General features: G+C 36.4%; 1 protein-coding gene across 15 annotated transcripts in view; it reads right to left on the reverse strand.

Annotated features, from left to right (window-relative positions):
- Positions 1–1553: 1553 nt before the first annotated feature.
- ptprt (protein tyrosine phosphatase receptor type T) overlaps positions 1554–21045 on the reverse strand; it is a 259836-nt gene continuing 240344 nt past the window's right edge. For all 15 annotated transcript variants that reach the window (XM_058778885.1, XM_058778893.1, XM_058778891.1 and 12 more), the window contains 9 exons: positions 20419–20573; positions 17182–17317; positions 15198–15347; positions 13798–13971; positions 12004–12135; positions 10873–10998; positions 7165–7328; positions 4701–4836; positions 1554–3149 (listed from right to left, as the gene is read on the reverse strand). In XM_058778885.1, the coding sequence (XP_058634868.1) occupies positions 3096–3149; positions 4701–4836; positions 7165–7328; positions 10873–10998; positions 12004–12135; positions 13798–13971; positions 15198–15347; positions 17182–17317; positions 20419–20573 (1227 nt within the window). In that variant the 3' untranslated portion in view covers positions 1554–3095. The remainder of the gene's footprint in view (positions 3150–4700; positions 4837–7164; positions 7329–10872; positions 10999–12003; positions 12136–13797; positions 13972–15197; positions 15348–17181; positions 17318–20418; positions 20574–21045) is intronic.

Genomic DNA, 21045 nt, shown 5'->3' on the forward strand with positions numbered 1-21045 from the left:
CTGTGTTGTGTTTGTTTATTTTTTTCTGTTAGGAAGATAACTGAGCCTTTAAATCTCCTTTGTAATAGATATGCTTATAAATCAAGAACAATGCATTTATAGCTGTATTTATAAACTGCTTACTAATGACTATTAATGTTGGGACAATGCTTTATAAAGGATGAACTGACTATTTACTAATGCTTACCTAATGATTCATAGCGTGCAGTTATTATAAAGTGTTACCGAAAGTTGTAGAAAGTCAACCATCACTGCAGCCCTCCACCAGTCGGGGCTTTATGGCAGAGTGGACCGACGGAAGCCTCTCCTCAGTGCAAGACACATGAAAGCCCGCATGGAAGGACTCCAAGATGGTGAGAAATAAGATTCTCTGGTCTGATGAGACCAAGATAGAACTTTTTGGCCTTAATTCTAAGCGGTATGTGTGGAGAAAACCAGGCACTGCTCATCACCTGTCCAATACAGTCCCAACAGTGAAGCATGGTGGTGGCAGCATCATGCTGTGGGGGTGTTTTTCAGCTGCAGGGACAGGACGACTGGTTGCAATCGAGGGAAAGATGAATGCGGCCAAGTACAGGGATATCCTGGACGAAAACCTTCTCCAGAGTGCTCAGGACCTCAGACTGGGCCAAGGTTTACCTTCCAACAAGACAATGACCCTAAGCACACAGCTAAAATAACGAAGGAGTGGCTTCACAACAACTCCGTGACTGTTCTTGAATGGCCCAGCCAGAGCCCTGACTTAAACCCAATTGAGCATCTCTGGAGAGACCTAAAAATGGCTGTCCACCAACGTTTACCATCCAACCTGACAGAACTGGAGAGGATCTGCAAGGAGGAATGGTAGAGGATCCCCAAATCCAGGTGTGAAAAACTTGTTGCATCTTTCCCAAAAAGACTCATGTCTGTATTAGATCAAAAGGGTGCTTCTACTAAATACTGAGCAAAGGGTCTGAATACTTAGGACCATGTGATATTTCAGTTTTTCTTTTTTAATAAATCTGCAAAAATGCCAACAATTCTGTGTTTTTCTGTCAATATGGGGTGCTGTGTGTACATTAATGAGAGAAAAAAAAAAAAACTTAAATGTTTTTAGCAAATGGCTGCAATATAACAAAGAGTGAAAAATTTAAGGGGGTCTGAATACTTTCCGTACCCACTGTGTATATATACATATATATATATATATGATGGCATGAGGGTGGAAAGGATAGAGTTTAATTTAAATCCTTTTCCCTGTATTTGTGTGTATGTTCCACTGTGCTGCATTTTAAATGTTGTCGTTGCACTAGATGTATGCGTTTGACCTGTGCATTTTGTTTTGTTTTCTCCCTTTAACAAAACTTCTGTATATCTGTTAGAAAAAAAAGCACTTCTACTTTTTTAATACTTGAGTACAATTTAAAGTTGTACTTTTCTACTTTTACTCAAGTATGTTTTTGGCCTTTCACTGAGTATCTGTACCTTCACTTGAGTACAATTTGAGTACTTTTTACACCTCTAATCGTAAGTGAAGCGACAAACAGAAATTCAGCGCTTCAGGAAAGTTGCTGTTCAACATTTTGGTCCCTTTATTAATGTTATCACAATTCCAAGCAACAGAACCACCATGGTCATGAAATCACCAGCTCTATATACCACTTTGCTAGACAAATAAATGATAAATAATCATTGAAAATAAGTAAAAATACATATAGTGAAGTAAAACATAAAAGCAGGCAGTGAATTCATGAAAATTCAAAAAAAGACAGTCCAAAAAAAGAGTAAGTGCCGTAACCTTGTGTGATGGCTGGTTTTCAGTGAAACATTCATATATTCTAAAAAATACGGTTCAGAAGCTCAGAAACAAATATCACAGTCATATCACAGTTTTCGTGCAAAACTCTTGGATTTACAATTAAATTTACTAGCTTTTATCACACTGAAAAATGCAGACGTTTGAAAAGCTTCTCAACCAAACTGTGGTTTAGAAAAGAGTCGCCAGCTGTTTAATGTTGGAAATGCAGCTACGCATTGTTCATGATATGAATCTTGTCTGTGGTTTGGTGGCAGTCCTTCTATTTAATGTGAGAAATTGGCACTTTAAATCAAATGATGCAACAGGATTTACAAATACAAATACTTTGGGGGTGAATCTCACAAAACATATTTTATATATATAATACAGTAATTATGTATTTATTTTTAAGTGTATATTTTCATATTCCTGACAATATTTTTCTCGCGTTACAATACACTATTAACAGTTAAGCAATTACTGGTCCAAAATCGCCTCCATTTTCATGATGCTAAATATAATTTCTCATTATACAACAGTATATCATTATTTGTGAGATTCACCCTTGGAGGTAACAGACATATAAAGTGCAAATGACAAACAGAAAATACTTCAGATACATATTTAATCTTTTACATTCACTGCCTACATCATGAAACCAAAACCAAAATGGCAACATCTATTTTTAGAAAGAACAAACACTAAAAGAAAAGACAGAACGGCAATAGAACAAATATTACCCAAAACGTCCAACCTTTGAGAAATCTTTATGCTGGTCTGTAGGCGAGCGGCGTAAGTGTGTGAGAAAGCAGGCAGAGTGAAAACGCACCAAAGGGAGGAACCACAAAAATCATCAGAATAACAAAAATATCCGTCCTCACGTTTCTCTGCAAATTCGCTTAAGCTTTGTTTTGAATTTTTTTTTGTATTTTCTTTAAATCTGTACAGAGCTCAGGGAAAGTCTATTTGGTTATTCCCAGCTGGCATGTAGAAAGAAGCTTTTTTTTTTCTTCACCGTTGTTCTTTACATTGATGGGTAACATTCAAGGCGTATAGCTAAAAAGGAATAGGACTGTACAAGATCACTTCACGGTCCAGGATACACGCTCTGATGCTGGACATTGACAGAAGAAGAAAGAAATGGCAAATAACGTTTTGTTTTATTTATACAGTATTTTACAGCGAAGGGTTGAACTTTAGTTTCCTGTTCTCATGACAGAAGCTCACAGGAAAGACTGAACGATGACGAGTCTGTGATGAGATGACATGTCATTCTGAGGAAGAAGAGAAGATTGCTTTGCTTGTTTTCCCCCTTGTTTCAGAAGGCATTCAAGCTTTCCAGAGCCACCTCGTAACAGAATTTGTACTGCTCCTAAACAAAAACAGAAGCGATAGCAACAATGCATTAGCAGTTCAAAGGCAGACGCCGCTCAGGGGACATTTCCCTACAACCCCTGCGTTAATAATGCAACCCCATCATTACACAGTCACTTTTATTAGAGGAAAAACATCTGCTTATAAGAGAGAAACTTCAGTCTCAGTCTCATCAGCTGTCTAGATGTCAGAGGGCCACTTTTACAAAGTTTGTTAACATTAGGTTCATTATAATATCATGTTTATAATAGAGATCGCAAGCATAAATAGAATTATCTAGAATCAATTTTTAAAAAATAAATAAAAATTACTTTTTAAAAATCAATGCAATCAATCTTAGCCTTAGAGGAAATTAATTAGCTGTAATCATTACAAATAAATAAATAAAAATTAGGAATCTAATAGAGAAATAAAATGAATGAATATACATAAATAAATTCAAGAGACTGCACTCACAAACAGGAATTTCTTTTTTGAAGTGAGTACAAATAACAACAAATTTCTAGTCTAATGGCCATAAGTAACCTGACGTTAGTCCTATTTTGGTCCAGCATCACATCAGACGCGCAGCTGTGGAGTTTTTCGGTTCTCTCCAGCTGAGCGAGATGTTTGGAGTGCAGTCGGCGGAAGAGGTGCAGGACAGATGTCTAACTGCACCTGCAGCAGCCTCCTATTACACTCAAGAATTGCAGAAAGTGCATCTGTGACTCTCAGGGGTTTGAGGTGAACGAGTAATTACACTCCTTTTCTGTCTCAGACATGCTGCGGAGACTCAAGGAACTGTTGCTTCAAGTGGAATCATCAAGACCACCAACAAAATTCCTGAAGATAGTGAGTATCTGAATATGGAAGCCTTCATCTGGTTGAGAACTGAGAGCGATGAGGATGGAATCATATGCTGGCAAACAAAAAAACATAACACAAAAATGCTCCCCGTAGAGAAGACTTGTGATTGGAAGTAGCGTAGAGAAAGAAATAATACCATCTCTAAATGACTAGCTAACAAGTGGCAACGTGTGTTAATGGATGCAATGTAACTAAAGACCATTGGACTATGTAAACTTCCTATTTCCTTTGAAATGTGAATACTGGAAAGAAAAGTGAATTAACAGGGTCTTTCATTTTACAAATAGCTAACTGAAAGATACTGACAAAAAGTTACTTCACTGAAGCCATCTCATTTATATTTATAGGATTACATGATTCAGCTAACAAGAGTTTTTTATTTCAATTAAAGTATCAAAAAATACGTTAATACACATAAATTAACACAATATTACTTAAAACACATTTGCACTGCTCAAAAATGCAGTAAAAACAATTCTACAATTTAAAATAACTATCTGAATATATTTTAAAATGTAATTTATGATGCAAAGCTGAATTTTGATGAATAAAAAAATTCAAATGAAGCGAATTTATTTCAAATAGAAATCCTTTATAACACTTTTGATTAATTTAATGCATCCTTGCTGAATCTTACTGACCAAACATGACACTACTCTACATTATTTGAGTCAAACAGCAGAGAGATATACATATAGCTCACCATTGTCTCCACCATGTTGGCTTTGTTGTTCCTCAGTGTCTTTACTGTGTGGAACACGTCCACGATGTTCTGCTGCTGGATCATCTCACAGATGCTACAGATGGCACAAAATGTCCCGCTGCGTCCTCCACCGGTCCTGAAGAGATCAACAACAATAAGGCATGAGAAACAAATCACACATCCCATAATGTCACAGATACGCAGAGTTAATATCCCATAAAATCACAGCTTGACTTGTGCAACATTTCGGAAGATCACAGGCCTCATGGCTCCAACCTTGAAGTGTGTCATTTTATTGAGATGTAAAAATAGCTTCTAATATCTCAGTTTAATGTGCAGCCATTCACAGTTTCATTTCCTCGAAAAACACAAACACTGATGGCACATTACACACGGTTTATAAGTAGAGTTTTCATCAGAACTGAGATTACGACAGCAAAAGGCTCGTTTTTTTAATCTGGATGTTTGCTTGAACAGAGGACATTGCGGAACTACTGGTAAATCAGATAACTAGCACTGATCACGGGTCAGTTTAACACCTGATTGGTATCAGGACAATGACATGACACAATCATGTAGAGAACTGTCTTCAAAGAGATTCCTGCTGTTTGCAGAATGTCAGCATAACTGTGACATTTTTAAATTATTTCTCTCGGGGAAACTGCTCTGCATTCAACAGCTGAACTTTTTTGACAGTGATGGGAAAGTAATGAAGTTGTCAGATCTTTTGTATCTCTCTGGCTTTAATTTGTGACGCTGATAAGATTGTCCTTGGCTCAAAGGCTGTGCGGTTTTATCCTTTAGTCCTTTTAAAGCTGCAGTTTTAATCTACGATTCTGTATCGACTGCTTCACAGTGCACACAGACTTTGGTGAAAAGCTGTGAAATATACATCTTGAATGATCAAAATTTGCTTCATTAAACTCATTATTAGCTACAACAGACAGTGTCTTAAATATGTTAAAATATATAGAGAAATCAGTCTATTCCAGTTAAAGGAATAGTTCACCCAATAATGAAAACGTGCTTAAAATATACTCACGCCATCCGACTTGTTAGTTTCTTCATTGGAGCAGATTTGGGACATTTAGCTTTATATCACTTGCTCACCAATGGATCCTCTGCAGTAAATGGGTGCCGTCAGAATGAGAGTTGTGTGTTTGTAAGAAACAAATCCATCAAGACTTTTGAACTTTAATAATAATAGTAATCCATCATAAGGCTTCTTCCAGTGAAAAAGTCCATCCCGTGTTGTCCTCTCACATCAAAATCCACATATTTGTTTAGGGCTGTTTTGGACAGTTTTCACTTGTAAATGGTGCTTGATCTGTGCATATTTGTCTCCTGATTCAGATGAGGCGACTTGTTTATTGGAGGAATCCAGAACATCTCAGGTCCTTACACTGGCTTCCAGTTACATTTAGGATTGATTTTAAAGTACTATCACTTGTTTTTAAATCACTCAATGGCCTAGGACCTAAATACATTGCAGATATATTCACAGAATATAAACCAAGCAGACCACTGAGATCATTAGGATGAAGTCAGCTTGAAATACCAAGGGTTCACTCAAAACAAGGGGAGTCCACTTTTAGCTATTATGTCGCCTGCAGTTTTAACCAGCTTCCAGAAGAGATCAGATGTGCTAAATCAATAGCCATATTTAAATATAGACTCAAAACTCATCTGTTTAGGTGTGCATTAACTGAATGAGCACTGTGCTACATCCAAACTTACTGCACTGTATTTTGTTTAATCATTTTTTTATTCTTAATTTTAATTCATTTTAAATCAATTTTTAAATCATAAAAAAAAAAAAACACAATTGTGATTTTTTTAATGATTATTTGAATTTCTATTATGTAAAGCACTTTGAATTATCATTGTGTATGAAATGTGCTATATAAATACACATGCCTTGCCTTGCCTTGAGGATACGTTACTTCAAAAAGGACACATTTGGAGTTAAAAACATCTTAATAATTGATTTGTTTCTTACAAAAATGCAGCTTTTGGCTTTACTAGATGTTAATTGATGGACTAAAGTTGTGTGGATTATTGTGATGTTTTTATCAGCTGTTTGGACTCTCATTCTGACTGCAGAGGATCCATTGGTGAGCAAGTGATGAAATGCTAAATTTCTCCAAATCTGTTCTAATAAAGAAACAAACTCATCTACATTTTGGATGGCCAGAAGGTCAGTACATTTTCAGCAAATATCTGGGTGAACTATTCCTTTAAGTACATAGAATGTGCATTTAATATGTCATCAAAAATGCATTATATTTCAGGTGGATTATCATTATCCTGCTATGTGTTTTGCTATGTTTCTATTCTGTCAAAACTGCTCATCACAGGGTTTCTCCAAACAAGACTAACTTGTTCATACATTAACATGTTTACGGGTTTATGTAAAACAGCTGTGTGTTTATGATGGAGCTGGTGTTGTGGAGGTCACACTCACAGACAGTGGACCACCGTGCGTCCGTCTCCTCCGTCATACTGCTCCTGCCACTTGGCCAATCGTCTGACCAGCTGCAGAATAGAGCGTTTGGACAGTGGCGTGTCTCTGTACGCTGGCCAACCAATATATTGGAAATGCTGGACCAGCCGGTAGCCATCTTGAGGCTGGAAGAAAACAGGAGGCGTTCTGAGAACATTTATCCAGAAAACATTTATGTCAACTTATGTTTCACAAAGTGAAAGTGTTGAACTTATAGTATAAGACCAACACCCCATAGTCAAGAGAATCCACATGAAGACATCTTTTTAAAGTCAAACGAAATAGAAATTGACTTTACTTATTCATAATAATGTTGATTTAAATATCTCAGTTGTCTCTTAGCAATGAGATTAAATTAAGATAAATGCTACCTGGTCTCATGGCATTTACGTACCTGGGTGCACTTTTTAGCGTGACATGAAATACGTACCAATAACTACATATCACTGCAGTTTCCAAAATAAATGAACACTTTCACACAAATTTACAGAGTTGCGATTAATAAAGCGTAATTTTCGCACAATTACTTGAAGAATATCATGCTATGACTTCAAAACAATATTAATATGCTGGGAGATTTGAAAACTGATACTTTTGAACGTTAGCATCGCACACATCCAGCTTCATATCTATGGGTTTTCATGGATGATAAGTTTGTTCGGTAGCTCACGGAGTACGGAGACGGACTTAAGAGACGAGAAGCACCGGTTCGAATCCCGTGTAACTACGGTTCGACAAAGCAGTTAAAATCTGCGTAAAAGGAAGTTCAAATGGCAGAGTTGCATCAGCTGATACGTTTTTATGTCAGTTTTGCATTTGTTAACACTATCGGGTAGGTTTAGGGCTGGATTTGGTGTAGGGCATATTTCCAACACAATAGAGCATTAACCTTTGGCGACAGTCCCCGGATATTTGAATTCTGAACCGCCGCAATACGTATCTGAAGCAACGTAATAATAAAACAGCAATACGTACCAATATCTACGTAATAAAAACGTGCCAGGGTTTACATATTGAACCTGTGTTTTAGCGCCACTCAGTGGACATTTCTATTTGAAACTGCGGCGAAACGTGCAGCAAGGTACGTAAAACGGTGTCGCACAAAAAGTGCGCAGAGGTACGTATTTTTATGAGACCAGGTTGGATAAATGGGGAGGTTCAGAAGAGATCTCCACAATGTCTCAAAGCCCTCAAAATTTCTCATCAAATTTTTCCTCAACAAATGGTCTGAACTGCTATTCACATTCATTTTATAGCTCTATAACTCTTACACTGTAAAAAAAAAGTTGTACATAAAAATGACTGGAATATGTTTTACAAGAAACATACATTTCAGTCTTTCTACATTAATTTCATTATTAATTATATGTTACTTGCCATTGTTTTGTAATTAATGGTGAAATTTACTAGCAATTTCTGATTGAAAATTGTTTCTACACCAATATTTTAGTGTATATGAACTATTGATTGATTTATGTTTTTATTTGTTATTTCTCAGTTTTTAGGAGAAGCAACAAAATCGATACTGAAATTAAACCCTAACAAAACACTCAAGCCTCCTGAGCTTTGAAAGTGCAACCTTGGAACAATAAATAACTGAAAGCTGGTTTGGAAAACGATTGTAACCATTTTGTCTGTATATATAACATTCACACTACCTCCAATTCTTGCAGTGACACTGAAAAGCAAAAAATAAAGCATCAAAAAAGAAGCGAAAGCAAACAGAGATGTCAGCTGGATACTGCAGTCAGACCAGATCAGCTAAATGAGAGTCATATTACACACAATTTGCCATCGATGGAGCCATTTCATGGCAAATTTGTGATGCTGTGGCACTTATTTATTTTGTGCCGCTATGCTGCGCCGGCACTGATTAGCTACCCGGTAAACCTCGCCTGTCACCGGCGGTTAAAGAGAATGAGGGGGAAGAAAAGAGAAGGGAAGCAGGAGGAGGTGGGGTAAGTCTTCTGAAACGTTTGACGCTCAAAACACGTCAAGCTTCAGTAATGACTGCTAATGTGCACGAACAGAAAGCTCAAGCTAACTCGCATGGAAAAGAAGAAAATCTGCACAAAAACCAGCAATGGCTTTTATCGGCTGTGGCAGGATGGTGGTCAAATATTTATGTGATTATTGTGCTCTTGCATATGTGTCTGGCGGAACGAATCGCGTTCAAAGATGCATGACGTGCTGAGTGTTGAAATCACGCGGATTGAGAAGGACTATATAGTCGAGGCCTGTTTCTGGTTTATGACATAATTTCTCACATCACTAACTCAGGGTCATAATCTCAGCCGCTGTTGATTTACTGTCACATTAGGAGCCAAATCAAAGTGACTGAAGTGAATTTTGATCTCTTCTTGAGCTCTAGGATTTCATAGAAAGGATGGATTGACACTTTCAGGGGGTTCAACTTGGCTTGAGGTTCATCATCAGGAAACTGTTTGAAAACCATCAGTATTTCTTCCACTTCAATTTGGTAGCTAATGGCAAAAAAAACCAAAAAAAAAAAAACCTACTACATCTTTTTAAAAAAACTCTGCAGATTAAAGTTTTAAACTACAGATTTTTGATAAATAATGACAGTGCTTGTTAACAAATCATTTTACAGGAATAATTTAAGCAGCTGTTGCTATGGTTTCTCAGGTCAACGTGACTTCTGTTCACAAGCATCTGTTTGGCGGCAAGTGAAAATGCACACTTATTTAAACTTATCTTTTGCTACAGAAATGTTGCTTGGAAGTTTTTTTTTTTTCATGAACTGGATTTATATGTATCACAGTTTCTGCAAAGCTATCATGCTTATATGGTGTTGTTCTGCCTAAAATATTTAGAAGAACAACTGTTTTCAACATTGAAAATAATAAAAAATGCGGTCCCACTTTATATTAGGTTTTTTATGTACTTGCATCAAAAAATAATTACAATGTACTTATTGTATTGCAAAACATTTCTACCGCTATTGAAGTGGGATACGGGTAAGGTTAGGGACAGGTTTGGTGGTATGGGTAGGTTTAAGGGTGGGTTAAGGTATAAGGGATGGGTCAACAGAGTAATTATAAATGTAATTACAGAAATTAATTACAGATGTAACTACATACAGGTATTTTTTTAAAATATATGTATACAATAAGTGCATTGTACCAAATAATTAATTTAAATGTAAGTACATAGTAGTTAAGGCCACCTAATATAAAGTGGGACCAAAAATGCTTCTTGAGCATCAAATCATAATTTCTGAAGGATTATGTGACATTGAAGACTAGTGTAATGATGATGAAAATTCAGCTGTGTCATCACATGAATAAATTACATTTTAAAACATATTCAAATAGAAAACAGTTATATTAAATTGTAATAATATTTCACAATGTTACAGTTTACTGAATTTTTGATCAAATAAATGCAGCCTCTGTACGCATAAAAGATTTGATTCAAAAACATTTTTAAAAAAAAAGCTTTAAAAACCTTTGAACAGTAGTGCATATATAAAATTTGCACTGAGGCCAAAAAAGATCTGGCAGACCTGGTTGGAGTCTGTGTATCAACAAAGGATCAAATGATGGAGTGAGAAGCAAATCAATGAACACATTTCTGCCTCAGTCACTCAACTGAGTCCCAAAGAGCCACTAAACTGCAGTCCCTTCCCTGTCCACTGACCCCACTTACCCGTGCCATGTTGCAGATCCTAAAAATGCGATTGATAATATCCTCGTCAATGTCAGCGGAGATGAATTCAACCTGAATGGGGCCGTAGCAGCAGGAGCCTTTCTCTGGCCAGTACTGCATGCAGAGCTGTAGCGAGGGAGAGAATTACAGCAAATAAGCACACTGAACGGAAGTCCACATTCAGACAACATGACTCGATAATGTACTTAAGAGTTCATGAAGTTGAAATCTAAAGAGTGCAAGAGAAAATGGAAACAACTCAATAATTCTAAAGTCCACAAATCTAAACTCAAATTGCAGTACGCCAAATAAATCTGTTCCAATGATCCCTCACTTACTCACTCAAACTTAAACGAGTCACATCATAATGAACCAAATTTCCCTTGAGCTTCTGAGATAAAAGAGTTTGTTATACTTTGAAAATATACTGTGAATTTAGAACTCTTTACACTTTAGAAGTGAAAAAAGACCATTTATTGAAACTAAACAAATGAATCATATATATATATATATATATATACACACACACAGTATATTAGTTATATTGCATATATACACTACCATTCTAAAGCTAAGTGTTTGTACTATTTTTACACTCAACAAGGCTATATTTATTTGAACAAAAATACAGTAAATTAAGCAATACTGTGATATATTATTACAATTTAAAATGGCAGTTTTGCATTTGAAAATATTTTTAAAATGCAATTTATTATTATTGGAAAAGCTGAATTTTCAGCATCATTACTCCAGTATTGAATGTCACATGATCCTTCAGAAATCTTTCTAATATGCTGATTTGCTGCTCAAGAAACATTTATTAATATTATTAAAACGGTTGTGCTGCTTAATATTTCTGTAGAATCCATTTTCAGAATAATGATCAATGTAATGTGTGCTTGCTGAATAAACGCATTCATTTCAGCATATACTTTATATAAAACATCATTTATATTAATGTGTGCATAAAAAAACTTTAATTTAGGCTGCATTTTTTGGATTTGCCCTCCTTTCTAGATTAAGCGTCATCCACAAAAATCAATACAACACTATGAGGAAAATAAATCCCATCTTCCAACATCCAATTGCAACAGATAACAAATGGTGGTGAGGGTCAAGTACTTCACATACCTGTGCAGCATCCATTTCATTCAGCATCACAATAGTGGAGCAGTTGTAGTCGAACACTAGCCTCCAGAAGTCGGCCACAGTGTTGGGCAGAGGGTGCTGCGTTACAATGAAAGCCGCCGGCTGTTTGTGGCTCTAGGACAATCAATAACAGAGCAAGTTAACTCTTCCTTCCAGCACTGAAGATGTGCCTGAACCCAACACATCCCAACGTGCCTCACATGTGTAATGACCTAAACTAAATGGAGACCTGCAGAGGGACAGGAAAGACAGAGACTGAGTGATAACCTTGCCAAGGGATTCATTGACATGGACTGCCGAGGCTTCGTTTGAGACAAACACACACGGCCGTTCATTTCATTTGCTGCTTATCTTCTTTTCATCTTGTTGTTCTTTATCTGAGGTGCATGTCTTCTGTCTTGATTATCCTTTTTGGATGCTGAGTGAAGATGCTGGTTTATGGTACGAGTGTGATTATGATCTATGTGTGGAGATTACGGAGATGTGATCTAATCTTGTACTCTGTTAAATTGGCTTGTTTATATGAGATCTCCAGACCGTTTTGCTCTGCTTACCTGGAGTTTATCAGAGTGTACTAAGGCGAGCTCTGTAATGTTACTATAATATAGTTATTTACTGTAAAAATACTGCAAGTTTTAAAACTAAAATAAATTTCTTCTTAGTTCAAATAAACCATTTATCGACACTGAGCAGCAAAAAAACGACACTTTTAAATGTTCATATTTGTGACTAGATAAAATTGATGAGGCAATGCAAAATATTTAATATCACACTCGTTGTCATCTGTCTCAAGATGTATGCTTCTAGTCTGATTCATGCGAGTGACTAAATTCATTCTAAATGCTCCTCTAATACTTCACAATAGAACATTTGATTTATTTCAGTGATTGATTGATTTATTCCAGTTTGTTTGGACATCCTTGTAATTGAACACACTGAATAAATTGAAAGTCCCTACATGATATTTATTGCAAAATATTGTTTGGTTGTATATAATACACATTTTGATGTCATGATTTGATGTTATCATTCTAACTGAGTTTATTCGCTCAAAACCCTTATAGTGTTGTGTCTCATATGTAACTTCAGCTAGCTACTTGTTAGTAGCTTATAGCTAGCTACCTTTTCAAAAGAGTAGCTTGACTCTAATTCTAGTTTCAAGCTACATTAGAAAAAAGGTTCTCCAGAGTTCAGACAGCGAAGATCTGCGAACAAAAGTATAGCAAAATGGCAACTGCCAGCAATTTATTTGTGGTAATTCTGAATGCTCTTTTATAGTTTAAATCTCGAAAACTCTCGGCCCATTTAATCCGAAATGTATAAAAGAGGATGCAAAATAAATTAATAGCTAAATTTGGACTAAATTGTGAAATTACAAATTATGTTTGGCTATTATAAGTGGAAAGAAATGTAATATGGCCCCTTTAAAGTTCAGTGCAAGATTGACAACAGAATGCAATTATACTAGATTTTTGGTAACACTTTACTATAGGGACCAGTTCACACTATTAACTGGTTGCTTTTTAGCATGCCTATTATTAACATATTGGCTTTTTATTAGTACTTATAAAGCACATATTCTGTATGACCATATTCTACATCTCTAATCAATACCTAAACTAACGATTTCTAAGCAGCAAATTAGGAGGTTATTGACAAAAGTCATAAGCAATGGTTTATTAATAGCAAAAATTGGACCTTAAAATACAGTGTGATCAGATTTTTCAATTAAACAAAGTAGGCCAGGTGACTTCTAACAAAAGCGATCAAACTTACATCCATCAATGCTGCATTGATGTAATTGCTGGATTCGCCATCAACAGAAATGAGGAAAGGCAGGCAGCGGTCCACCGCGAGGACGTCCATGCTGCGGTTCTTATCGTGGTTACGCGGGAGCAGACCTACGCTGCAGTCCTCCGGACGGACACGCGGTGTCACTATATTCAGAGTCTGAAAAAGAAGACAAGGAGGACTGTAACATACACCTTTAAAACATAGAAAAACATTAGGCTGCTCTTGGGCTTACTTGGGGAAAAATGGTGCGTTTAAAAACCATTTCTGGTCCAACCACAAGCAATGCAAATATTTTAGTAAACCGAAGGTCAGTCATTGCTTATGTATAAGACAGACTGAAGAACAGAGACGTTGAGGGAGAGAGACAGACAGTGCAAAATGGCTTACAAGAGAGAATGATGCAGCGCTAGATAGAAAACGAAAGATCTGGGAGGAAAGAAAGATAGAAACATATTCATCATATTTTATGAGACACCTCACAGATCTGAAGCTTTGCTTCCCACTCAGATGGTAGCGACTCGCTCATTTCACAGGGAATACAAAACATAAAGGCACCATGAAAAGAAATAGCTCAGCTCTGGGCTTTATGGGGCTCCAGCTCCTCGTTGATGGCTCGAAAAGAAACCCTTTCTCCCTTGACGTTTGAGTCACCATGTCTACTCACCTGCCTCATCTAAATGGGTTAAGGATGCTGTCGTGCTTTGCCGATTGACTTATTTAAGAGCACTTTGAATTCAGGAGTAATCATGAAGAAATCACACCAGAGAGCTTGATAAAGTTGTTAGAAATAGCTGCGAGGCCTTCAGCCATAATGCAGTACTACCAATCGACAGCAAAAACCTTGGAGGATTCAGTAAATTAGGCCTCCACGTGGGCTGCTCGTGTATCTCGCTGATTATAGTTTAAAGAGCTGCAGGAACACGAAGCATGAAGTTTTTTAAAAAAAAAGCATGTTCCCACTGTTTTTAAGACTCAGAGGAAAGATCAATCACAAATGACATCTGCTTAGTATCTCATTTGCTCTTCCTAGACTCTAATGAGAATGAATGAAGAACAAATGGAGAAAGATATGAGAAATCAGATCTCTACAATGTCACAGACATTGACTAAGACTATGAACTTACTATGAACTCAAACATTTCTCATCAAGTTCTTCAAAGACTAAATGATCCGAGGTATGCTATTCACAGTAATGTTTTAGGTCTGTACTTTTGGGTTATGAAAAAGCAATTTTCCCTCTGGACATATTAATTCACTTATTGTTTTGCTGTGCAAAATGTTAACTGTTGTATTGATGGTATGTTCACATTTTAGAAGCAATCTACATAGGAAAAAACGACATTATTTTGGTAGAAATGGATCTATTTGTGTAAACGGCTCACCTGAAACTCATCTTTGATCTGGCTGGAGTTGGTCTGAGGGTCCAGTCTGCTGATGTTGTAGTAGATGGCTCTGAATTCACACACTGGGATAGCCGTGTTCCCACACAAACACGCTTCCAGAATGGCATCGTGCACAAACACATACTGCTCCTGCAGAGAGAGAGACAGATATCAACACTTACAGAAAACACAGTGGTACACTCATGGTAAGACATGCTAATATCATGTTAAGAGCATATATGAATGCACCAAGTTTAAAATCATTTGTTTGTATCAAATCAATGCAATCTGTATGTATCAAATAAACACAGCCTTGGTGTGCATAAGACATACTTTTTTTTTTTTTTTCTCAGATTTCAGATTTACAATTCAACCCTATTGAAGATACTTTTAATTATCTTGCTGATTCAAAATGATTGAAATGGCTGGTAGCTTGTAGGTCACATGAGAAAACCTCCCTTTGGCATTTTAGCACCAATTTTTTTATAATAAAAACAATAATAAAACACAGCTCTAAAATAATTAAGGGTTTGATTTAAAGTTTTACATCTTCAAACCACCCAATCTACATAATTCATGAACATCCAAACACATACGTTTAAAGAGCCCGACCTCAAGCTGAGAGCGACCGCCGCACAGCATCATAGCAAATCATAAGGGAAATATGGAGTCGATACTCCGCACAAACGTTAGTATGAGAGCGGTGCATGAATACTGATGCATGAAGCTCAATCTGCTGATGGCGAAATGACTCCAGCCTCAGGGATGTTTTACATGGATTACAGCGCTGCAGCTTCTGATGCTGAAATCCTGCGGTGGCAGCAACGTCCCCCTAAACCGTTCCAACAGCGGCCTTAAAAATTAGATCAAGGGGGCACTCAAAGCACCGTCCCCCATCCTGCAGCTAATATTAAACTCCTTCTTAAACCCCAGCTCCGAATATGGGCTGGAATTATCCATATTTTAACTCAACAATGCCTCCGGCTTAAAGGTTTGAACGCTAATGTAGGCCTTTGATCCACACTAAGCTAAAGTCAAGCTGGGTTGACCTCTCGTACCTATTACTCCATAACCTGGTGAGCACTTCTGCGGAGGGCTGAGGACAAAAGACAAGGAAAAACCCTTTTAAAGATTAATTGCTGTGTGTTGTGTCTGTGGAGGATTATCTCTGAATGGAGCTGCAGGCTGACACAAATTGCCTCCCAGAAGCCATTATCACCACCACTGTGTTTAGTGTTAGTCTTTTAAAAGCATACATCCAAAAAACATGGAACATTAGAATGGATCGAATAAAACGCCATGTTCACTTGATATAGTCAAGTGAGAATAAATAACAAGAATTATTATTTAAACATCAATAATAATAATAATAATTATTTATTATGAGTATAAATAATAGAAATAAATCATCATTGTGCTAAAAAATTATTCTGTTAATAATTCATCAGTTTTTCACGTCAAATGCTTGAATGATTTTCAAGGCTTAAAGGCTGATTTTTAAAAAAACAATTAACACTTGTAAAATAGGAAATGTAAAATAAACCATTTAATCTTTTATATTTATTGTGTCTAATTGTTGCATTAAAAATAGTGCAATAGTGCAATACTAATTTTCATCCACCACTAGGGGGCATGACTTTGAATTCCAACATCCAGTAAATTCTTGGTAGGGAATCTGCCTGTCAGAGCCGAGGCAAGTTCATGTTCTGGCTGTTTTGATGTTACAGTGTGGAGATTAATGTAGGGAAGAGAAAGGTTATCTCCCAGTTTTAAGCTGAAAATAGATGGCTTCAATATCATCTTCACAGACTGGAGAGCTTAGTAAAAGGCTTTGTGAGTGTGAGCAAGGTTCTGAAAATAGTGAACGGGTAAGTAAGCGACTGCGTGTGTGAAAGAATGAATCATTTAATGAATGAATGAATGAGTATATAAGTTTGTGCATAATCTGGCTGGCCGAATGACAAACTCTTGTCGTTCTGCTCACCTCTGTCTGGACCATGTTGACTCTCTGTGAGCGCAGCTCTCTGATGCAGTTGAAGATGTCCACCACACCTTCACTCTCTGCCATGTCCAACATAATGTCCACTGCAATGAAACAGCCTGTTCTTCCAGCACCGGCACTGCGGAAAATACAGAACAGGTTTACATGAGACTTTTGACCTAATGATAACCTTCTACCAGCTCCATTTCCGCTGTAAGACTGCAAATGAAGTGACATTAATAATTGTACAAAATTATATTTCAGAAACGGTATCTATTCAAAGAAAAACAGTACAATTACCACAAAAATATTAAGAAGCACAACTGTTTGTTTGTAAAGCAAATGAGCATATTAGAAGGATATCTGTAGGATCATGTGATGCTGGCTGCTGAAAATATACAGTATACTGTATATATTAAAACAGAAAACTGTTTTTTCTTATTTATAATATTTCACAATGCTACTTACAATATTACTGTTTTTACTGTATTTTTGAACAAATAAATGCAGCTTTTGTGAGCATAAGAGACTTATTCTATATGTTCATTTATTATTAAATACAAATAAATGTTTATATATTTATATTTAATAATATAACCCTAGCCCTTGAATTTATTTAGTTATTTATTTCTTTTCATTTTTCTTGCAGGAATTTGGTGGGTCTCCACACTGTACATGTCATGATTTTAAGTTTTTACTATGTTTCTGGGGACATTCTGTCCTCACAACATGGCCAAAACCTGACCCCCACACACAACACATTCATAAGACTGAGATTTCTGCTAAGATCCAAATGTTAGGTGTTACGAAAACAAGGCTCTGGCAGACCAAGATGCTTGTGTGTGTAAAAGAGCATTTGGACAGAAGATGTGCCATCAGTCAGTCTAAAACGACACACACACACACACAAATACAGAGCAACTCCATGGTGTCACAGATTGGCTGTCACTCACAGTGATTAATGGTACGAGTGGTAAACAACTGACAAAAAGAAAGTAAGGGACAGAGAGGGAGAGCCAGGCAGGATGTCCTTTACCCCTCACATCCTCAGTTGTTACTATTCGCTCACTATTATCATCATCCCCAAATTACCAGAAGTTTTCATTAGAAAAGCCTACTGAATCATAATTGATACGCACATTTCTAAAGCATCTAAATGATCAATATGATCTATACGTTGCAGAAAAACAGTTGTACTCAATCTACTACATGCCTTCTGGTGTTTGATTGACCTTTTAGTAAAAGATAAGACTACATTTAATATTGTTAGTAATATTTCAAGATGAACATTCACAAGACTGAAGCAACAATCATTAATGTGCGTTTAATTAAATTATTATTATTTTTTGTCTCCCACAATATAAACTACAGAGCTTTGATCATAAAACTACAGTGACCAACATTATTGTTTCTCACATATCCTATTACTGACATCAAACCTGTTGCGAGCAGCCAGGAAATTCTGCTAAAACTCCTTTTGTGTTTCATGGAAGTAAGAAACAATGTTTGGAACGTTCTGAAAAACTACTGCTTGAATCAAAATCTTAATCTCGGCACCAGTAGCCCCTGACACTTGGGCTAATCCGCTCTGAAAGTTTCTTTGTCACATCTGCTTCGTCTCTGGGATTGCAGGGCCGACTGCAAATTTACACTGCCACTTCACAGTCTCCTGCTGTCACCTTTCATTCTCAAACCTTCTTCCCACACGGCCCCCAATTACTCCCCACAATTGTGAGAGCGAGTCTGTCTATCCATGCATCCATCTGTGAGCACGTGGGCATGTTGTGGACAGATTCATGGGTGAATGTCTATCCATGTGCCGAAGCATCCTACGTTAGTGTGAGAATGTGTGAGTGCTCATGTATATGTGTGAAAATCGTCTTCTCTTGTATCTCCCTGGGTTCTTTCACTGTTACATGAGAAGTTAGTTACGCTGCCAGCAAGCGTTCATCTGGACTGTCAAACGTTTGCGATAAAGTAAATGTTTAAACTAGTGCTGTCAAACGATTAATCACATCCAAAATAAAAGTTTTTGTTTGCATAATATGTGTGTGTTCTGTGTATATTTATTTTGTATATATAAATACACACACATACAGTATATATTTTGAAAATATTGACATGTCTATATTTATATTCATATAATTTATATTATAAATAAATATATTTAATTTATAAACATAAAATTTTTCTGAAATATATAAATGCATGCGTGTGTATTTATATATACATAATAAATGTACACAGTACACAAACATATTATGTAAACAAAAACGTTTATTTTGGATGCGATTAATCGCGATTAATCGTTTGACAGCACTAGTTTAAATACATTACATAAAATCAATGCATTCACCTAATTTCACATTAAAATGGTTTCAATTGGTTCTACACTAACTAAAGATGCTCTCGTTTATCAGTAAATGATGGAGCAAGAGCTTCTGAACGGCAATGTTTGTATGGCAGAATTTAACATCACGGAAGCTCAACATGTAAAAGTATCATCTGCAAGATCACATGTAGAGTCAAAAGTTATTTTTTAGATTTATTTAAAAACCATTATATTATTAATAATAATATTTTAAATTCGCTTTTATTTTCATATTTCTTTTTCATTTTAAGTTTTTAGTTAATCAGTGTTATTAGTTTCATTTTTAGTTTATTTTGTTTAGAATATTTGAAATGAGCTTTTATTGTTATATTTTCAGTTTTCATTTAAGGATTTGTAATGTAGTTTTGTGCTTTATTTCAACTACTCAATATTATTTTTTAATAGTTTTAGTTATAACAACAATAGTGCAGTACATGGACTCTTTTAACTTTAGCCAGTAAGCAACCTCTCAGAAAACCTTAGCAACTGCATAGCCTTAATCGGCTAGTTTTATTCTAAAATGGTAGCAAATAAAATTAATAATTTTTTATATTGAAATTTTATATTACATTTTTTTTTTTTATCTAGTGACATCCATATTAAAAAACTACACAGAGCAGCCCAAGGACAAGTAAACAAACCTACACCAGCATTTAAAAATATTACAGTATATTCATAGCAGCCACTGAGAGCCCTCAGAGAGTTTGTCTTATTTAAATAATCAATGGACCTCTCATTGTAGATTCATAATCACATCATCAGTCCAACTTTAAACCAGAACCTTTGACTTGCAATAAATGTATGTAAGAAGAGTGAGAAAGGGACCGTAGAGATGCAATGATGCAAGAGAGGTTTAGATAGGAGCACACCTGCAGTGTACCACGATGGGTCCTGCATCTGGAGGATTGAGGAACTTGACCTGGCGGATGAAGCCCAGCAGGCCTGTGGCGTAGCAGGGAACGCCGTGATCTGGCCAGCTGGTGAAATGGAACTGCCGGATTTCTCGAATCTCATGGTGACCCTTCTGCAAACAGGAGCATGTGGTGAGCTTAATATCAACAGGTGTCGTCATCTGAGGGTAACAGGTAGGTGATTATCACAGAAGATGGCTAGGATTACCAGACCCAATAAATGCATGTCAATAACAATCAACACCATGTGGTATTTTTTGGCAGTGTATACAGTGTAAATACTATGGGCACAACATTATGGATAACCTGATAAAATAAATAAATAAAATAAAATAAGGAACTGCTGAACTATTGATCCTGCAGGATCTTTATTGTTGAGGCCTCATATAATTATGGTATCATGGAATAAGTCAAGGCATCACTGTAACATTTAGAACTTTGATTTTCTCTAAAATTAGAGCAAAAAATGTCATTCAGGGCCTCATGGTCAGTGTTTGAACCACTGCACAACTACACATTCGATCAGTGTGAGCACTGTTGTGTTACAGTAGAAACATTTTACCCTTACTTCCTTACTAGCACTTA

This window comes from Onychostoma macrolepis, chromosome 06, assembly GCF_012432095.1.
Source record: "Onychostoma macrolepis isolate SWU-2019 chromosome 06, ASM1243209v1, whole genome shotgun sequence".
Classification (NCBI taxonomy): Eukaryota; Metazoa; Chordata; class Actinopteri; order Cypriniformes; family Cyprinidae; genus Onychostoma; species Onychostoma macrolepis.